At 45.5% G+C, this 20,289-nt stretch overlaps 1 protein-coding gene across 2 annotated transcripts in view; it reads right to left on the reverse strand.

Annotated features, from left to right (window-relative positions):
* GNAS (GNAS complex locus) overlaps window positions 1-20,289 on the reverse strand; it is a gene marked incomplete at its 5' end in the record, with an annotated part of 128,874 nt that overhangs the window by 65,384 nt on the left and 43,201 nt on the right. The window contains 2 exons of one of the 2 annotated variants that reach the window (XM_079543454.1): window positions 12,334-12,406; window positions 15,755-15,893. In XM_079543454.1, the coding sequence (XP_079399580.1) occupies window positions 12,334-12,406; window positions 15,755-15,893 (212 nt within the window). Of the gene's footprint in view, window positions 1-12,333; window positions 12,407-15,754; window positions 15,894-20,289 lie in introns of those variants that run through there. The other variant, XM_079543453.1, reaches the window with a different exon arrangement.

The following is a 20,289-nucleotide window of genomic DNA, read 5'->3' on the forward strand; positions in this document are numbered from 1 at the left end:
ATTTCCCTCTCTCGTAACTGTTTTCATTCATGTCATCAGAAGGCATCTTATTTCCAGCAACAACTACTCACTTTTATTTTTTTTTTTAAATGCTGCTGGATGTGCAGAACTACTGTTGAGGTTGCTTGGCAACAAGTGAGATGCATCAGAAAGACAGATAAGGTCCACAATGAATGGAATGGAAGAGAACTATATTTGGTTTCATTCAGAGATACTAACACACTCTAACAATTTGAATTTTCCACAATGAGGTGAAATTTTGCTGTTTCTTTCAACACAGACACAGAGTCACGCTGAATCCATTCAGCCAGCTTGCCAGTCCACCTGTACAGAGGAGACCATAAGGAGGGCTTTAACCTGGGTTAGTGGTTTGGTGCAGAAAGGAACCCTGACACGCAGTAAATATTCACAAGACTTGCAGCCTAGAGAGGATACCTGTATGCTTCCAGCTGCCTCTCAGTGCATTACAGACCATTGTGCTTCCCCACATCCTCCACCTACCTGAAGGACACGATTTGTTATGTGCTATGCATAAGGAACAGGCAAGAAATTAGATGACCCTGAGCATTCTGCAACAGCAAATAACTGATCAGAAAAAAATATGCCCAAACAATTCAAGGAAGTCAAAAAAGCCGTATGCAGCAGAAGATGGAAATATTCCTATCAATTCCTAGTGAAAGAGGTTCTTTCTTAACTCACGCTCTCAATCAATTTTATCTGGATCACGCGAGTAAGAATCAACCAGTCTGGCACAAAAGACAGTCAGATCCTGTTTAATCTTTGAAGCTTCAGAAGGAAGTTAAAGCAGTAACAACATACAAGCAGCTCATTATCTTGATGGGGAAATACAACAATGAAAAACAACCCTCCATCAATGCCCACCTCTCTGGCACCTGCAGGCAACCACAGCACTCTGAAGGTTCCGAGGCTTCCAAAACCAAAGCAGAATTGCATCTACAGCAACGATGCCCAGGATCATAAGCCAAATATGATTCCCTGTTGCTGCAAAGGAAAGCAGGTGATCCATGGTGCATGAAGCAGGCTTTGCACCTGCCAGCACCAGCAGGACCACCAGGAGCAGTACACTGCTGTCAAGAAAGCTGCATCTCCAGAAGCTGCACTGAAAACCACTTTAAAAATAAACTTGCCCTTATCTCCCAGAGCTCCAATGAAGTTTTACCATCTCAACAAGTTATCTCAGTTAAAGTAACTCTACTGCTAAGAAACTAAAGCTCACTCATGCCTTCACATTTTTTGGTATCCTTCTCACACAGCAGCACCTCTATGCGTTAACGAAATCCCACTTAGGCATCCTACTTATGGACCTCCTGCAATTCCTGGGGCCTTTCCTTTAAATCCTTCCCAACAGTTCCACATTCCTCACGATCTGAAGACACTAGAATAGGACAGACTATTTTAATAACTCCCTTATCAGTGTTGAAGTCCACTTTATTACTTACGCTTCACTTTCCCTCTTTTATACATCCAAGCTACATTTGTCTTTTTGCCACAATAAAACACACTGCCATAATTAACTGACTTTCAAGTCCTTTTCCAATTTTACAGATAAAATCTACATTCTGACTCCCATGAGACTGCCCTGCATTCAGTTATTTTAAAACAAACTTATGAAGTACAACTTTTAAACATGTTATTCAGATCTCCCTGTAAAGAGTAACCTGACCTTCTCAGCATTAACCACTCAGTGTGCAAAGAGGGCTTTGGGACTGAAGCAGACCAGCAGTCTAAAGAATGACTTTACATACTTAGCCAGTAGTTCCCTGGGAGCTTTCCAAGAAGTGGTCCCACTCGCTGCCTTTATTACCCACTGCACTGAGATCTATCCATGAGGCAGCTTTCGCAGTGCCATAATATCATGCTGTTAATTCCACACAATTCAGTTTGAAAAATCAAAATACAGTGTGAATACATCATATTGGAGAAGAAAAGCACTGACATCAAACCAGCTGATTTTATCAATCGGATCTATGATCTTCCCAAAGAGGCACGAGTTGACTCAAGAACATCCCACTACATATGAAGCTATGCTGCCTGTAGCGTTCTTCCTATACAGCCTTGTTGTGAGAGACCATAATTAAAAAAAAAAAAAAAAAAAAAAAAAGGAGAAATCTGGCAGTCGGGGCAATCTCTCACTTCTTGTTTCAAAAACCTGCCCATTCTAACAGATGCTCCTAATACGCCTTTGTCACAGATTCTAAGCTCCCCTCTTCTTTGTTCAGAGTTGTATAGGAGGGATGCATTCTCCTCTTTTTCATAAGGAATAAAATACTTATAGAATACTGCTGCTTTCTCTAAATAACAATGTATTATTTTACTTTCTATATTCAGTAATAAATCTATTCTCAGACAAGATCATTAAAAGTAAAGCATGAAAAAGTATTTTTTTTTTTTTTTATAAGAGGTTTTAAGATTGTGCAAAAGAATCAGAAACGCTTTACCAAACTCAGCCTTTTGTACTTTCTTCTAGCACTTCACTTTCCAATAGGGGCAAAAAGACACCGAGGTCACAGAACACTATGAAGTTCTTCAGTGACAAACATAAGGAAAGTAAACATACTATTGCATAAGGTACAATTACATAAAATGAGGACTGTCCAATTAGGTGAAGGCAGAATACAGAGGCAACACAGGGCATCCCCAATTCCCAAGGGTTCACTGAAACTGTGGCCCAGTGACACAGCTCACCCTCACATTCAAATAAAATACAAAACCAAAAGACAAAATAGTTACATTTGCAATTTTCGTGGATGTGTAAAATTGAGCAGCTCTAGCTATAAATCTGATTGTTATCTACAAGTGTTTGGTATAAGCAGATGGCATTCCTTTGAATAACTACTTGGAAACAATATTAACCATTTTTACAAGCCAAAAGTGACAAGTTGCATCTAATTTGCAGGCATATACTGCAGCAGGCTTCAAAAGCACTACAGAAAACCCAGTGACTTCCTACTCCATAGAAATTTAACAACAACAACAAAAATCCCGTAAAGCAAACCTTCCAGAGAGTTGCATAACATACTTTCATAAAATACACTGAAAACATCAAAAACATTTAACACAGAACCCTTGTTGGCACTGACCTCTGCAGCTCTGCTTCCAAATGCTGGGAGCTGCAGTCAGGTCAGGACGTGGAGCTGCTCGCCCTGCGCAGCGTGGCAGCCCGGCTCGGGTATCACTGCCCCTGCTGAGCACCCCACGTTCCCCACTGAGCCTCTCTTTTCTGTTTTCTCATTTGTCTCTTGAGAAGAACATCTCCTCAGCTTTGCACTCTGTGTACTTTTTTTGGTTTTGTTTTCTCCATAAAAAATACCAGGCTGTGTTTTGCGGACTCTCAGTTCAGACAACCAAAATCATTTCAACAAGTGGTTGTTGTTGTGTCCTTGTGACAATGAGCTTTTGCTGATTAATAAATAAATTTAAAAAAAAAAAAAAAAAAACCTAAGTTTTTATCTTTATCTTAAATGGCCTTAAACAATAAAAGCCACATAAAATATCTGAAGCCATACCAATCCCTCCTGCAATTGAATTAAAACTCATGCAATTAATTGGTTAAATATTTCTCATTAATGACACTGTGAATCAAATTTAGCTAGCAGCTTTATTTTTAAGCTATTTAAGTTATCAAGATTGAAAATAGACACAGCTCACTGAACTTGCTGCACCTCAGTGTCCTTTCACACAATTTTAACTGTTAAAACCAATTTTAAAAAAATCAAGGAAGTGAGGAGCAAGGCAACCCTTCTTACTGCAAACGTGAGGAAGAAACTCACTTCACTAAGCCTGGTTTCCCTCTGGCATTCTCTAATGCATACAAATATTTACACTACATAAACGTATTGGAATAGCAGAAATGAGATGACTTCACTTTGAAGGAACAAAGCCCTACGTGTGTGCACAGCCATGCAGACGAGGTTGGGGTATTTAGAGATTAGGAAGGCAAACAGAAATCCCTCAGCCAGCAGTTAAGTTGCCATTGGAGGCTGAATGTAACACCTGCTGGGACCACACTGAGCCCCGATGGAAACCTCCACACCTCTGCTGCTCCAGCAGCTCAGCCCCGGGGGGCAGGAGGGTGCAGCTGGGAGAGATGATTATTTTCTGGGGCCTTAACTAAAAAGGCAAGCGAACATAATGCTTATTAAACAGCCCTTTGGAGAATGCAGTCAGCACCAAGAAGCTAATAAATACAGTCACAAGCCATCCCTACCTTCAGAGGAACGAACATCTTAAACATATCTTCTCATCAAGACACTCCACCGCTGCATTCCTCCAAAAGCAGTTAATTTGGTCCCCCAGCTGTCCCAAGCATGCCTTGATGTATTGCTGTTCCTGTGTAAGCAAGCTCAGCTGCAAACAACTAATTCTAATTAACTGAATGTTTATACTGGAGTACAGTTACGAAAATACTGTTTCAAAGCAGGTGTGGCTACAGTGGCACTGTATCCTAAATGCTCTCACATGCACTAAGAATTCAAGATTTGATTGTCAAAGTAAGACTGAGGGCATATTATTTTTGATATGTGAGGATTAAAGTTACATTAAAAAATCCCCCATCAGTGGAAATGCTCAGTGTCATCCATCTCAGCTCTTCATCAGAGACAGGACACGGGCAACTCTAATAAACAAATGCATGATGTACCTAAAAATAAAGGTACAGATAAATTTGCCTGCTGGATTATACTTCAAAGCATCAGCTACATCTGCCTTAATATAGAAGACAAAGACACTCTGAAAGGATGCTGACAAAACTGGAAGCAGTGAAGTGTTTTTCACTATTAAAAATAATAGTAATAAAAAAAATCCTCTGGGAGAAAAGAAATGACACAGCACATCTCTGCTGTTCCTGAGCCATCCCACAGAGTAACAGCAATGCAGGAAGCCAAGCAACCCAAGAAGCAGGAACAAATAGTAACGCTCATATCTAGATTGCTAGAAGGAGCTCAGCATTAATTAATAATAAATAAGAACGTGGGGCAAAAATGCTAGCATTTAACATAATGAAATAGGAAAAAAATGCAACTAGAGGGAAGTGACTGGCAACTGATAAAATAGAGCTCTGTAGTGAATAAGGGGAATCTCAAGGGATCTCAATAACGTGAAGACACAGATTTAATACAAAAATGTAACATTCCATGAGTTTAAGACTACGAAAAGTATTCTGTTCATTTATAATGAAATGCAACCACTCACCTGGATAATAAAACCATTTTTACTGGGAAAATCAGAATACTGCCCATCCAAACTGCACGGAACTAAAGAAATTAGAGAGATGCCAGCACAGAAAACTCTTCACACAGTGCTACTGCTCCAGTACAGCAGCTAGAGAAATGCAATCACTGCACAGCATGTTTGAGAAGGGCCGAGGAAAAACTGATGCACTCAACTTTCTTTTCCTCCCACAAGAAAGAACACCAGAACATAGAATACAGATGCATACTTTGTTCTGAACAGAGTTGCCTCTAGGAAGCTATCTGAAGTTTTATGGTGGGCATTTAATACAGCTTGTTGTTAATCAATTAACGGGTAAAATAGAATGATTATGTTGCACTGCTTTGTACTAGTAGATTTGCCTCCGATCAGAAAACAAAGAAAAATACACCACTTCCACTTTGACCTGTGGACAGAGAGTACAAACATTTCAAAAATTCAGGGCAAATAGAGGAAAAGTTCTTTTCAGCTGCTCTCTCTCAGACCCTTTCTGTAATACAGTTGTCCTACTTAAACCAGCCTTTATGCTGTGGTAGAGAATAATTTCCCATAGAGAAAATTAAAGGCTGAATGGAGGAGAGACCAAATTTAGAGCTCTAACGAGGAAAGGCAGGAGGAGTGCATGCAGAGCTACACTAGTCATAGTACACACCAACTTCTGTCCAGGTAGCAGGAAAATAGGGGAAAAAAAAAAAAAAAAAAAGAAAAAAAAAAAGGAAGATAAAGAACAGGATGACATGAGAGTATTTAAGGACCAATGCTGCAATGAAACCGGGGACACAGATGAGAACAAGGCCTGTATCAGTCAGAGGAAGCATGAGATGCTTTGAGAGCTCCAGGCACTATGGGGAGAACTGCAGGCTGGGGCCACTGCAGAAAAAATCCAGGAGACACAGAACAAGTCACAGAAATCAGACTTAGCTAAGAACCCACATGATGGCTTATTTTCTGTTTGAGAAGGCAGAAGAAAAATCACAAGTTTTGTAAAGACCAGCAGAGAGGTTGCTTTATTTTTTAAACCAGAACTACTGGGCAAAACCCCACAACGACCATCAGAAATCACAACCTGCCCGATCCGCTCACCACCTTTCACACGCAGTTACATCTGAGGTCTCACCTGCCTTCCTCTCCTGCTCCTCACAGTACATCACCCATGTCTATTCCGCCCCTGGTCAATGCCCTCCACGCTCTCTAGAACCATTCTGAGCCTCCTACATCACGCTCATAGCTGCCTTTGCACATCTCAAAAGCTTTTGTTGAATTTAAACCTCGACTATAACCACCACTGTATTTTTGGCCAGCCCCTTTACATGCCAAGTCACGTCTGCAACACACGTCAGCTCACCATAAGGGAGAGTTTAATAACGTTCTGGATTTATTTAAAATCAGAAAACTGAACTACTTAAGTGAAAGCACAAACACCGAGTTGCAATGCCAGCACAGTAACTCCGGGGCAGAGAGGTATTGGTGGCAGCTGAAATCCTACTGCTTTGCTAGGAGAATGCAATGCTTCCCTTCATCAGCACAGATAAGATGCATGCTGTGCTATAAGCAGCACCTTTTTTGCATCTAATTATTAAAATTAAAAATTAAAAAAAAAAGCTGATGTTCAGTTCTCACTTTCCTTCTCTCACGTAAATATGAGTTTCTTGAAAAAGCACAAACACACAAAACAGTTGCTTGAAAATAAAGCAGCATGTTAAAATGACTGTCTGTGCCTTCTCATGTCTGCACTTATGGTCAGCCCAAGCGTACCACGAGCATCTAAAAACAGACAGAACAAACCCATTTCTTTAAACTTTCAGGTTCCTTCATGCACTGCTCTTCTGTACTACTTTCAGGAAACAACATCACGTTGTTTTGTACGCTGAAAAAACAAGCAGGGCACCTGGCTTATTCCTCCACCTATTGGAATATTCAGGGCTGCGGACATCAAGCTCTGCCAGGCAATGCACTGCTGCCATGACAAACGATGGGAGGCTTCTGAAAGCTCACCCTGCAGTACTCAAACACACACCTCAGCAGGGATCTAAATGTTACGTATTTGCTCACATCCTCAGAAGGGAATGTCATCCATCCTAGGAAAGGGACCACAATAAACATGAGAAATTCAAAAACTGGAAACTTCTTTCATCTCATTTTTCTTCTATAGCATAGCTAAGTATTACTACTGCTTCACTGACTTCAGGCTGACTTTTTCACAGAACATCTTTTTCTCCAAAAAAGATAACTTCAATCGCACCAACACCACACTGAAGTTTCCAACGATTAACGATTCTTTTGTTTTCCCTTAAGTTGTTCAACACCATCAGATAGGACTTCCAATTCCTTCCAAATTGATGGAAGACAGTTTTCTTTCATTTACATAAATATTTAATGTAACGATCACAAGCTACATGCAGTATTCAGTTCCTAATTACAGCACTTACTCAGTATTGGTACAGTCTTGCCCTGTGACAAAACTTGATGACACAGCTGTGCCAGCCGTTAGGCCAGGACCCAAACCAGACTGCAATATGCACCTTTCTCCACTGCCCACCCAAATCCTGACCTCACGTTCTGTGGCACAAATCTCTCTGACAAACCAATAACTGCTTCTTCAGCTGGACCAGAAGCATTCCCAGTCCAAACGAGCACGCAGCACACTGCCAGCACAGCGACATCCCTCTGTGCCCTGCAATGGGCGCTGGGAAGAAAACACTGTCAGACTCCAACCTCCAGGAGCTTCCTGACACACACTGCGATGCAGAAACACACTGAGCCTCCCTCCAGTTTTTCAGGGTTGCCCAAACACCAGAAAAAAAAAAAAAAAGGTTTTGTTGCCAGGAGGATAAAACACGATAAAGTCAGTTTGTTTCTTAGCTTTTCTCCTACAAAAAAAAACAACCAAAAAAACAACCCACCGTGGTAATGGTACACAAATCTAAATGAAGTGTCAAAACAGAGCAATAATAACTGTGTATACAAACTAACGATAGCCACTGGGAGGGAATTCATTACTGTAAAATACCTAGTTATAAATATCATACTTTTCCCCTGAGTAGTAATATTAACTCCCTTCTTTAAATTCATACACACAAGACGACTAACCTTAGACAATAAAACACGGAATCGGATAGCAGAAGATAGGAATCATTTCAGTCACAAAAGAGACTGACAAAGCCCTGTCTTCCAGCCAACACAAAGTACAGGCTTATGTGAAATGACAGTTGAACTGAGGTTCCTTTTTACTGGGTCAGACATATAAAGAAAATATCTGAAAGCATCCATGACTACAATTCCTTCCTCACAAAACTACTGAATCTAACTGAGGAAAGAGGAAGAAAAGAGTGCCAAGGCTTCAAGGGTTGACTTGGCTTACTTAAATTCACTACTAAGAGAAAGTAAATTTTCAAAGTACATGAGAAAAGCAAATAAAGTTGTCATCCAAGTCCTGAAAATAAAAGCTATTCAGTTCTGCTTCTGCCATTACCATCAGCGGATTTCATAAATACATAGACTTGTATTCAATGCTTAAAAATATCAGTTTATGAAATAAGGTCATCATTATACAACACTGTTTGGGCAACTAAGGCTGAGAACAGTTATTTGAAGTTCCCTATAACCTCAAGACTTCCTGAATCATAAATACTATTCAGACTTACCAATCACAAGGGCATATTCCCCTTATTTGTCGATCTTTGTAGTGGATTTCGTAAGTTACATTTCAACCATTTATTCCTATCTAAATATTTCTGCCTGTCCCAGTTTTTCCCATGACACTTGAAAATTGCCTATTTCCCTTTGCCAATTTCCCACTTTCTAAAATGACACATGACAATGACCTTCTATCTTTAGAGTCTGTCAGCCAAACCCACATTGATCACAGAGGGGAAAGATGACTGGAAAGAAGTCAGTGAAAGGCCATCATCTCAGAAGCCACGCACCCTGGCCCCAAGATAACACAAAAGAACGATTTTTCCCCCCCCTCTTCAACCTGCACTACGTACTGACATTAATTCCTCCAGCAAATTCCTTTGCTCCTCCTACTTAGCCTTGTCCACGATTAATCCTTTCTGATTCTCATGAATTGGCGTATGAATTTCTGCACAGTCAAACAGAAGAGATTTTAGCTCCACCTTATCAGGATGCTGACAAAAGGCACTATGTGACAGTCAGCCTTCTCCTCTGAACAGCCTCACGAAAAGACAGTTAAAGTGTTGAAGAAGAGGAAGAAAGGAAGCAAAGTCCCAGGCTTCCTGCTACTACAAGACCATTTTAAACCTTCCAACATCACAAGGGGCCCTACTGCTGGCGATAACTCAAAGAGGAGAAAATGTGCTTGATACCATGTCTTCATCACACTTACAAGGCAGCTCTTCCATGTTAAAGGTTAGGCATGCTGGAAGAATACCACGGGAAAGCAAACTCCTGTTATTTATGAAATTGCTGTCGGAATGCAGCAGTTGACACAAGACCAACTGGAGCCACTCTGCAAGAGCCAGCGGAGGCAAAGCCCTTCCAAACCCCTCCAGAAGGCGGGCAGCAACTGGGCCTTGCTGCTCCAGTGCTCCACTCTGCTTATGAGCGCTGCAGTGCTGCCATGTGCCACGCGCCACCTTCACAGCAGGAGCAAGAGAGGTATTTCTGTCTCTAACTCAATTACAGATTATAAAAGATCACTGATTTTTTATTTTTTTCTAACAGGCTTTACTGTAGTTAACCTAGCTAAAACTTTAACCACCTTCAAATTCACCTTAGCACTGTTAACTATTAAGCACTTTAATTACCTAGAACACTTGATTCCATACAGTTTCTCAGATAACTAATTAGCTAAAACGATCAAGGATTGAAATCCCAAAGGAAATTCTTCTGGTTCCGTAGAACTGCACAGGTTTCAGCTTGCTAATGCTGCACCTCTACATGAGGCCAATTCACACACAGGTGTAGGACAACCATCCCTTCATCTGTTTACGAGCAGAAAACAAAAGTCCCCACATACTCAAAGGAAGCCAATGCATTTAGCTCTGCATGTCCTGCGCCGCCACCAGAAACTAAGAGTTTTTGAGTAACACTGAAGAAAAACTTTTGATTCCCTTGTTTTTGTAGCACATTACACATCACATCAGGTATCCTTTTTCTGCTTCAAAGGTCAATTATCAGAGGGCAACCAAATCAAAGGCAAACAAGTTTTAGATAGGACTTCAAACTAGACTTCTTTTAAGCCACATGAATAAGCCGCATCAAGAGGAATAATTCAAAACTGCATCTGTGCACATGGACTCTAACACTGGAGACTGGCTTCATCTCCAGCACACAAGTCTTCACAACCTCTCTGCTGTTATGCATCACATATATGCTGTGTGATTGGCAGCAGGGCTGCGCTGGCATGGGGGCTGCAAGGTAATCCCAGTCCTTTGCTAGGAGAAGACAGAAGCCAGCAGAAGCTGCTGAGGCCAAATTTGCCACGTTGCCCTGGAATCCAGCGGCATGTTCAACTTAGCCCAAGCCTACAACACAGAAGTGAGATACTTAAAAAAGCAATACTGCTGCCAACCTCAGTGTTCCAGACCCTCGCCAACTCTGCAGGCTTTGTGTAACAGGTCCTTGAGATCCCAATCTCACACAGATTTCGGTATGCAGCCCACAGCTTCGGACGGTTATCCACCAATGCTATATATCATTAACACAGCATCATCTCTTTAACAGCATTTGTATGCTTAGTAAATGTAGGACTTTGTTGGCTAAATGGATTGATAATTGTAAAGGCATCGAGGATGCCCATCTTAATGCTGAAAGTTATACTTAAGTGGCAGATTTTGAGAGCTGCTACATCAAAGTCAACTCATGCAAATCTTTTAAGTTTTGCAAGTATTTTAATAAGTCTTTACTAAAAAGAGCAGCCAAACAATGAAGACCACTCAGCAGAAATCAGATGTAGGACCAGGAACTTAGGAGAAAGAGTTGTCTTAAGAAAACATTGCTTACAAAGAGGAGCTAAAACCACATAGTGTACCACAGAATGCAACTTATTACGAATCAGCCTGAAGTTTCTTTCAAAAGACTGTGTACCTTATCCTAAATCAGCATTTGGGGATTAGGAGAAAGTACTGTCAAGGCTCCTTAGCTAAACGTTTAGCTCAGACATTCTTACTAAAGAATTAATACTGCAAGACTAGTGAAAGCTTAATCTGCCCAAAACAATAGGACACACAGAATAAATTAAACTGACTTGAAGGTAGGAGGTGCTAATACAAAAATACTGTTTGAAAACAAAAAGGCAAAAACAGTACTATCATCTCAGAATTTTACATGAAAGGAATAAGGTCTAAAATTCCAACACCTTAATTCAATTCGAATTGATTTAGCAGGTTTTGGTACATACGCACACACAGATGCTGCCACACCAACTAACATCCAGATCTCTCCCAACTCCCTACTATGGTTAGGTGAAAAGTCTGAGGAAGATTTGATTTCTAAGAAAGAAGATATTTCCATTTTTCATATCTTAAAATGCCATTCTCCTCCTCATTACGATCAAGTAACTGTATAGATTTCAAGCACAGAAAGAAAATCCTTTAGAAACATAAATCACAAACATCTGGGCAAGCAAAAGCAAAAGAAGAGAACAAAATCTGACCCGCTGTCCTAGAAATACATATCCCAATCTTATTTTGTGAAGACAGAGAACCCTGCTTGCTCTGAATAAAGAAAATTGCATTCATTTTGTACACTAACAGAAGGTGTATTTACAGCGGTATAAATCAATGCATAGGTAAATTATAGCAGAGGTAAATTAGTGTCAGCCATGTTGTGAAAGAAACTGTAGTGAGAAAAATAAAAATTAAAAAAAAAAAAAATCAAAACACAAAACTTGAGCCTTGATCAAATCAGCAACATTGAACCTGGATGCAAACCATTCTACACCATTAGCTCCTAATTCTTACCAGTGCCTGACTTTTTCAAGTTAATGTCTCTCAACCTCTAAAAATACATACTCAGATTCTACAGAACATGAAAAGGCAAAAAGAAGGAAATATTTCAAGTCATGAAACAAAACCATCTACCGTGTGGAACACAGACATAAGGTAAAGTGTAAAGAGAAAAAAAAACAAAAGTACTTACTCAGCATTAAATCCATTCACATGCAAAATCCTCATCTGTTTGACTATTGTGCTTTTACCAGATTCACCAGCACCTAGAAAATGAAAGTAAATCAAGTTGAGAAGGAAGCATGAGTGATAAGGGACATCATTTTTTCTTCACGGCAAAATCAAGAAAGTTGGTTTTCTCAGCGCAAGAGTGAAAAGTGAAAGAAAAAGGAGTAATTGCCACTGGAAACTTCAGTTGTAGCTAAAAATAAACGCCCAGCTCAAGTCATGTGTCAGATCTGAATCTTGGATCATTTCACTGTCCATTTTTCCAGTGTCAATGTTAAGAGCAGACTGCGAGGTCTGGGAGGAAAAAGGACAACTTCAACACTTTATAGAGGACAAGTCAGAGAACGTCAAAATCTGCTTGTCTCGTCAACACTATCCAGTGAAGGGAAAGACTGAGTGTAGTCCAGCTTAAAGAGGAGTGTTTTTGTTAGACCCTTAAAATATATTGTTTGACTGCAGTTATCACCACCCAATCAAAAGACTGTAACTTAAATCACAAGAAATAAGATACGTGGATACTCACATCTGAAAAGGAAAGGCAACCCCTTAAGCCTCCACCCTCAAAGCTACAGAAGTCTCCTTTCTCTAATCCGTGCCTTGGAAGCAGCCTCAACCCCCTCTATGTGCTCCAAACCGATCCCACACCCAGTGAGATTATGTCCCACATTAAGGACACCTCTTGTGGCTGCATGTTCCAAACAGGCCCCCACCGCTCTCCTCTCAATTCCCTCGTATACCTGAAGTACAAATAAATAAATAAATAAATACTCCACTTCCTCTTATTTCCATAAGTAGCCGTATTCTATTTCTGCTGTGCTGCACGGATGCCAGTGCACGAGGCAGCCCATCTGCCCATAGCACCCATTTTCCCATGCACACGGAGAAGACTCAAACAACAGCATTTAACTGAGCTGCTCCACGCTGCCAGATCAGCTTTCTATATAAAGCAAGCATGTTTTTCTAAGAGTAGTATCACAACCTGGTAAAATTTAGCAAGATTCTCTCCTGAATCTCCTGCTGCTTGTTTATTCCTCTCCTCGCCCTGTGTCTCAGCACCAGGAAGGCATGTGGCAGAACGGGCACCGAGGCACAGCCTGTGCTCCAGGATGCCAGGCCTCCGTAGCACACGCTGACAGCACAAGCCTCCATTTTGAGCCTCATGTTCAAAACTGTATTTTAGCAGCTACACTTGGAAGTTCATTTTCTGACAGATGCACTCCTCTCCACTTTCTGCTTTCCTTCCCTTCCCTTCCCCCTCATGAATTCCTAACAGCTCTGCTCTTCTCTCCATAAAATCAGTCCGCACGTTTTGCCACAATACCAGAGTCCCGCTCCTTTCCCCTCGCCTTACTGACCAGTTGGTAAGATGCAGGGAGCAGGGCTTGCCTGCAGTGCTCTGTGCAAGCAGCACATCCCCTGAACCACGGCTGCGACAGATGCGCTGTGCCCCGGCTGCACCCCTCGGGCACACACCCTGCACCCCCATCCCGGCAGGCAGAGACACTGAGCACCTCCAGGGGGCACAGATGGGGTCCTCTTCGCAACAGCAAACTGTTCAGGAGCAGTAACACATGCTAAATCCCTATTTCAGATGTGACTTTAAATTATGTCTGCTAATCAAAAGCACTTCCAGCCAAGATCTCGATGTCGCTAAGTCCAAAAATGGAGATTGCTGTTGCTGCAAATGCATACAGCTTGGCATTGACATACCTGGCGTCTCTGGATCGGATACAGCAGCAGTGAACCAAAATTAAGTGTTACAGCCACATTTCTGAATTAGCCTATTTCCGTAACTGGCAGCTCGTTACGGCTCTGTTCTTGCAAACATCGATGCACACGTTTTAACTTCACCACCAAGGATAGTTCCATGAATTTCAGCCTGCGGATGGAGCGGGGCCCGCGTGCAGCAGGATGGGCTGTGGGCTCACCGAGCTGCGATTCTGTAGCATTATTTGAATGCGATCTGAAAATACTGAGACTGCCCTGCACTTCTAGAGCATTTGGTGGTTCCACGTAACGTGTCTCACAAAGCAAAAGTAACACCATGGAGACATGAGTCTCACTACTTGCACAGTAAGTTTCTGCTGCAGACTGCCCACAGCAGGCGAGGCTGCCAGCAGCTGTGCCAGCACAGCCACACGCACAGAGGACCCTACGGCCACTGCTACGCACCTGCAGCATTTTATTCGCAAAGATCCAAACAATTTTTCAGTCACCCGAACTGAAGAAAACAAAGAAAAAAATCCAAGGAAGCCCCTGCGTGTCACAGAAGCGATCCAGCTGGTGAGGAACGGCTCCGCGCACACAGCGCTCAGTCCCAGCACAGCAGGCCGGGCTGCTCGCTGCGAGCTGAACTCCAAACCGCACCGCTGGAAGATTTCTGCTCAGCGCCGAGCGACTTTTCAGCTCCACGGGTGCCGCCGCAGCTCCAGCACGTCACACCTCCCTCTTTAAACGGGCACTTAGAGGCTGCGGCCGGTCGGGGCACACACGCAGCCCGCTCCCCGCTCGGTGCGGCCTGGCCTCTGCCGCTCGCCGAGCCTCGCGATGCCCTCATCGCGCCTTATGTTAAAACACTCCCAAACGCTTTGAAGCCGTAAGTGCGGGAGCGTTCGCTCTCCGATAACCGTTCCGGCCTCTCTTTCCCGTAACCCCCACCCGCGGTCCGCAGCGGCTGTTCCGTACCGCACGCAGCCGGGGCGGACCGCCGCCGCCGCCGCCGCCTCCCGGATCCCGGCCCGCAGCCCGGCCCCGCGCCGCCCCGCACGCTCAGCCTCGAGCGCGGCCGCCGCTCTTCCCTCCGGGATCAACATCCTCTCCGCGTCCCCCCCCAAGAATTCCCCGACTTCCTCCTTTCCTCTTCCTCCTCTCCCTCAGCCCCCGAGGGCGGCGGGCAGCGCCCCGGGCCCGCCGAGCTCGTGCCGCGCCGCCCTTCCCCGCGGCGCCCGGCCCCGTTTACCTCCCCGGCTCCCTCGGGCACGGCGCTCCCCGCCGCCCGGCATCCCCGCCGCCCTCCTCCCGCCGAGGCTCCACTCGCCCTCCGGCCCCGCGTCTCTCCCGCCCGGCGCGGAACGGCTCCCGTATCCGCATAGCCCGCCCGAGCCCCCCGCGGGCGGTGCCCGGACCCCCCCCCGGCCCCGCCGCCTCCGCGCCCACCTCCCCGGCTCGGCCGAGCGCTCGGGCCCGGCGGGGCTGCAGGCCGCCCCCGGCCCCGCGGAACGGGTGGGCCCCGCGGATCCGCTTCCCCGGGCCCCACCTCTCCCGCCGGCCTCCCCGCGCCCGGGCAGGGGGCAGAGGGACCGCGCGCGGCCTCGCCGACCTCCTTCCTGCCTTCCTGCCCTCCTCCCCTCCGCCCGCCGCGGAGGACGCGGCCCGCGGCCCCTTACCCAGCAGCAGGAGCCGGTGCGTGGCCCTATAGACCTGCTTGTCCTTCTGCAGCTGCTTCTCGATTTTCTTGTTGGCCTCCCGCTGCGCCTTCTCCTCGTTGCGCTGATCCTCCGTCTTGCTGTTCCCTAAGCAGCCCATCTTGGGGAGGGGGCGGCAGGGGACGCGGGGCGCGGGGACGGGAGGCGGCCGGGGCTGCCGGGGGGAGGGAGGGAGGGAGGGAGGCACTCTCCCGGGCTGCCTTCTTCTTCCTCCTCCTCCTCCTCCTCCCCCCCTACTCGCTGCTGTGGCGGCCGCTGCCCAGAGCCAGAGACATGGAGAGAGCCGAGCCCGGAGCCAACCAAGGGGGGGCCGATGGCGATGACTTTGCTGCCGCTCCGCCGGGGCCTCCTCCCCGGCAGCTGCAGCTGCTTCTCCTCCCCGCCCCCCCCGCTCGGCCCCGCGCCGATCCCCTCAGCGCACCTTTCCCCGGGGGGGGCCGCGACGGAGCGCGCTGCGGAACGCTCGGTGATGGCCGGGCCGGGCCGCGGCTCCGTCAGGCGGAACAGAAATCGCGCCCCCCGCGCCGCACGCACGGGAAAAAATCCAGCTTCTGTGCCACCCCCACCCCCCCCCCCCCCCAAAAAAAAAAAAAAAGAAAAAAAAAAAGAAAAAAAAATTAATCCTCTTTAGATCCAAGGCACGGGCTGCAGGCGCGGAAACCTCCCCGAAGCCGCGGCGGGGAGGATCGGGAAACGTCTCTTCCTCGCCTGTCCCCGCGCGCCTCCGCCGCTCCCCGTCCCTCGTCGGAGCCTCCGCGCCGCTCCGCCGCTCCTTTCCTCCCTGCGGGGCCGGGGGGGTCCGATCCCCCCGCTTTTTTTTTTTTTTCCTCCTTTTTGCTTTTTTTTTTTTTTTTTTTTTTTTTTTCACATTAGGTTTCCAGGCAGCTGAATCCTCTCGGCTTCTCCAGAAAACACAGCGGGAGTAGAAAGGGGAATTTTTTTTTTTTTAAAGCCCCTTTCGCTTCTCCCCGGAGCAAACGCTGTCCTCTCACGGGAGGATTTTCTCCTGTCTTATTTTCCTCCTCTCTCTCGCATTTCTCCTGGCTGTCTCTCTCTTTTTTTTTTTTTCTTCCCCTATTGAGCCGCGCAGAGGAGGCAGAGCGGCGGGGTGGGGCGAGCGGCCCTCGCTGAACGCTGGGAGCGGAACCGCTCACATGACGGCCGCGTCAGCCCGCGCCGCCGCCGGCGCCCTCTTCGAACTGGGCCGGGGGTCCGCGCAGAGCCGGGCCGGGGCCGAGCGCGGAGCTGCACCGCAAGCGGCTGAGCTGAGCGTCCATGGAACGAGCCGCGGATGAGAGCGGCCCCAAAAAGATTTGCAGGGCTCTGGGGAGGGGAGGGTTAAAGTCGTAACGTTTCGAATCGATTTTAACGGGGCGGTGCCCGAGGGCACTTCATAGTAATTCAGAGTAATTCCCGCAGACCTCACTGCGTTAAATATTTATGTGCCCTTATATTTCCACATCTGATGAACTTCGGAACGTTCGCCCAGTTCACTACAGAACCACCGTGCAGACAGTGGGGCGATGCTCCCTTATGTGAGTGCTGCTGAGCCCAGCGCCGGGCTGCCCTCACCCACCCGGGACTGTCCTGGGACACGGAGCTGACTGACAGAGCCGACTTACAGCTGGTCAGGCTGGGCGAAGCAGACGGGCTGGGCACAGCACAGCTCGGTGTGCACAGCGCTTCCACCCACCATCTCACCAGCCATCCGCCTCCGTTTTATTTTCTAACAGTTTTGGAAACTTCATCCTATAAGCTGCTCAGTAGTTTTCATGCAGAGGCTTATCAGCTATGCTCAAAAACCAAAGATTTGTGCTTTTCCTGGCTCCTTAAAACACACAGATGTTTTTCCTCTACACCTGAGATTAGTGAAACGTCCCTTACATAAATTACTTATCCCCACTTGCAACATCAATTATCCCCAATGCTATTCCCATGCACACACCTTCTTACGTCACCCGGTTACTATATTTAGAGCCACCTACAGTAAAATAATTATGTGAAGAGAGCAAACAATCAGAAGGTCACGTTCAGTGTCAGCAGATGCGTCTGCTTCGGAGCTGGGAGAGGAGTGGGCCTCCAGGGAAGCAGGGACTCCATGGCCAAGCCTCAGCCTCAGAGGATTTACTGGGACTTTCCCTGTGATTTTAAATGCTACAGCTTTGGGGAACGCAGGGCCTAAGAGATTTGGAGACTCCCATTGCCGCCTTTGAGTGTTTTACGCCAAGGCAATTTCCAAAGGACTCAGAGAAACTTGGCTCAGAATTGCCCGTTAACTTGAAATAAAGATTATAATAATTCCTTGTATCTGTTACGGTTTTTGTATTTACTGGTATTATTTCCATGTAGTTATTATTAAACCGTATTTTAACTGTGACATTTACAAGATATAAAAGAATCAATACTGCAGAATTCAGACTGAAAACTATAAAACCTCCCTGCTTTCTGATGGCAGCAGATATGAAGGGAATGCAGCACTGCCAGTACCTGCCACCTCGGGCAGAGGGGAGAATGTGCCCCAACCCCAGCGCGAAAGGGGGAAGGGAGCAGCTCTCGGGCCTCCAGCAGTTCACAAAGGAATCCACAAACAAGATAAAAAAAAACATTGCTGGAGGTGCACAAAGGGCTCAAATCTTCACAAGCAGTGAGCAGAGCTAGAGCAGGGAAAGGGGAGCAGGAAATACGCTTAGAATTGACTGAGTCCTGTTGTACAGGTGCCAGCGGAGCGCAGGTCGCTGTCTGAGCACAAAGCAGGTCTGGCTCTGCACTGCTGTGCTCTGAGCCTGAGCAGAGCGTGAGGCAGCTGGAGGAGGAACAAACACAGCTCACTTACAAAACTCCTGTTTGCTTATGATGGGTGAAGAATTAGATCACCGTATTTCAAATGTTACCAAGTATGAAGAGGGCTGTAAGCTGTAAAACCAACAACCCTTGCTTCCAAACTGTTAAACCTTCTGACAGTTACAGACTTCTGAAGTGTACGACACAAGACATAAGGCACTGATTGATCTTTCCAAGACATTAATTGCTATGGTTTTTTTTTTGTTTGTAAGAAAGCACCATTTGAATAGCAGGCATACCAAAACATTAATTGTCCTCATACTTTTTGCATATTTAAACGACACAATGCTGATGATGTGTCTTCAGAGGAAACCATGGAACAAGTGGCATTAGCTTCCACCTCAAGAAACTGAGGTTCTTGGTTATTTACAAGACTACTGCCTTCAGAAGGGGAAGCGCATGCAAAGCCTGACCCCTAACTCCCTGCACTGGTAAAGTGCAGAGCCTGAATGATACAAATCTGTCTGAGGACTGATAGTACTCTAAAGAGTGTCAAAGGACACTGCTGCATGGCAGGCAGAAATATTTTCCAAAATCGCAAGATAACGTGAATGTGGAAGTGGGTGAAAGAGACATTCATTAGAAGACTTGAATCTGCTGGCTCAGACTGCAGGGAGAGACAGCAGAACTGCTTGAACTTACGAACATCTTAATGGGACGCTGGTGGAGGATGTGCACGGGAAGGTTTCATACACCTGTAATCCACTTCAATCTACTTGGTAACTTTACTTAATTTTTAACCCAGCTGGCCTAATTTCTACATTCTAAGGATGAAAATCCTCAGTTCTTTTTCCTATTTTAATACTTTATGGTCTGTTGCATAGAGCTGTTGTAACGCATTCTTGTGGCAGTCTGCCTTCCTGCACAGCACGAGGAACCTGAGCGGGTAAGTGGGAATTCACAACCTCTGGCTGGACAATGTACATGCAGCAGTTGTTCTTGGAGCTAATTGTAAGTTTAGATTTTGATATTCTGACACATGACATTTAGTGCCTCTCCATTCTTTATTTAATTTGGGTTCACTAGTTACCCTTTGCATTCACAGGAAATGTGATCAGGACGTTCATCTTATAACACAATGCCTCCTAAACCCTCCAGGGTGACAAATAACCCTGTTTCCTATTGCAAACAATCCACATTTGTTGGGAAGTTGAAAGTACTGAGCACTTTGGATGCCCCAGCCTACAGAAAAGCCAATCAGCTAATTATTTTTCACAGTTGCACAGCTGCTTATGGGACCATGCTGTCCAGAGAGAACACGACCTCACAAACTTTTGGCTGTGAGCTGTGGGGGTGGAGTTGTGACCAAACCAGTGTGTTCATTTGGAAGGAAAGACAGAGACTACATCACGCTTGAGCATCCCTTAGCAACCAGAGTCAAATGGCACCGCAGCTCTGGGGAGGCTGTCAGCCTGTCCTGTACTGGAACAGCATCTAGAGCAGTTCCCACTGCTGCAGAGAGGACAACATTTTCAGCTCAAAAAGTAAAAGCAACAGTGGTGACCTAACCGCACGATTTCCTTTGTTTCTGTTCATAGGAAACAGCTTATTTTCAGCAAGGCTTTCTAATGGAAGGATAGGGAGCCCAGTTAACGTGGAGAACACATGAAACAAATGGTTCTTACAGCAACACTTTTGTCTCTGATTTAGACATT

This window comes from Tetrao urogallus, assembly GCF_951394365.1.
Source record: "Tetrao urogallus genome assembly, chromosome: 16".
Lineage (NCBI taxonomy): Eukaryota > Metazoa > Chordata > Aves > Galliformes > Phasianidae > Tetrao > Tetrao urogallus.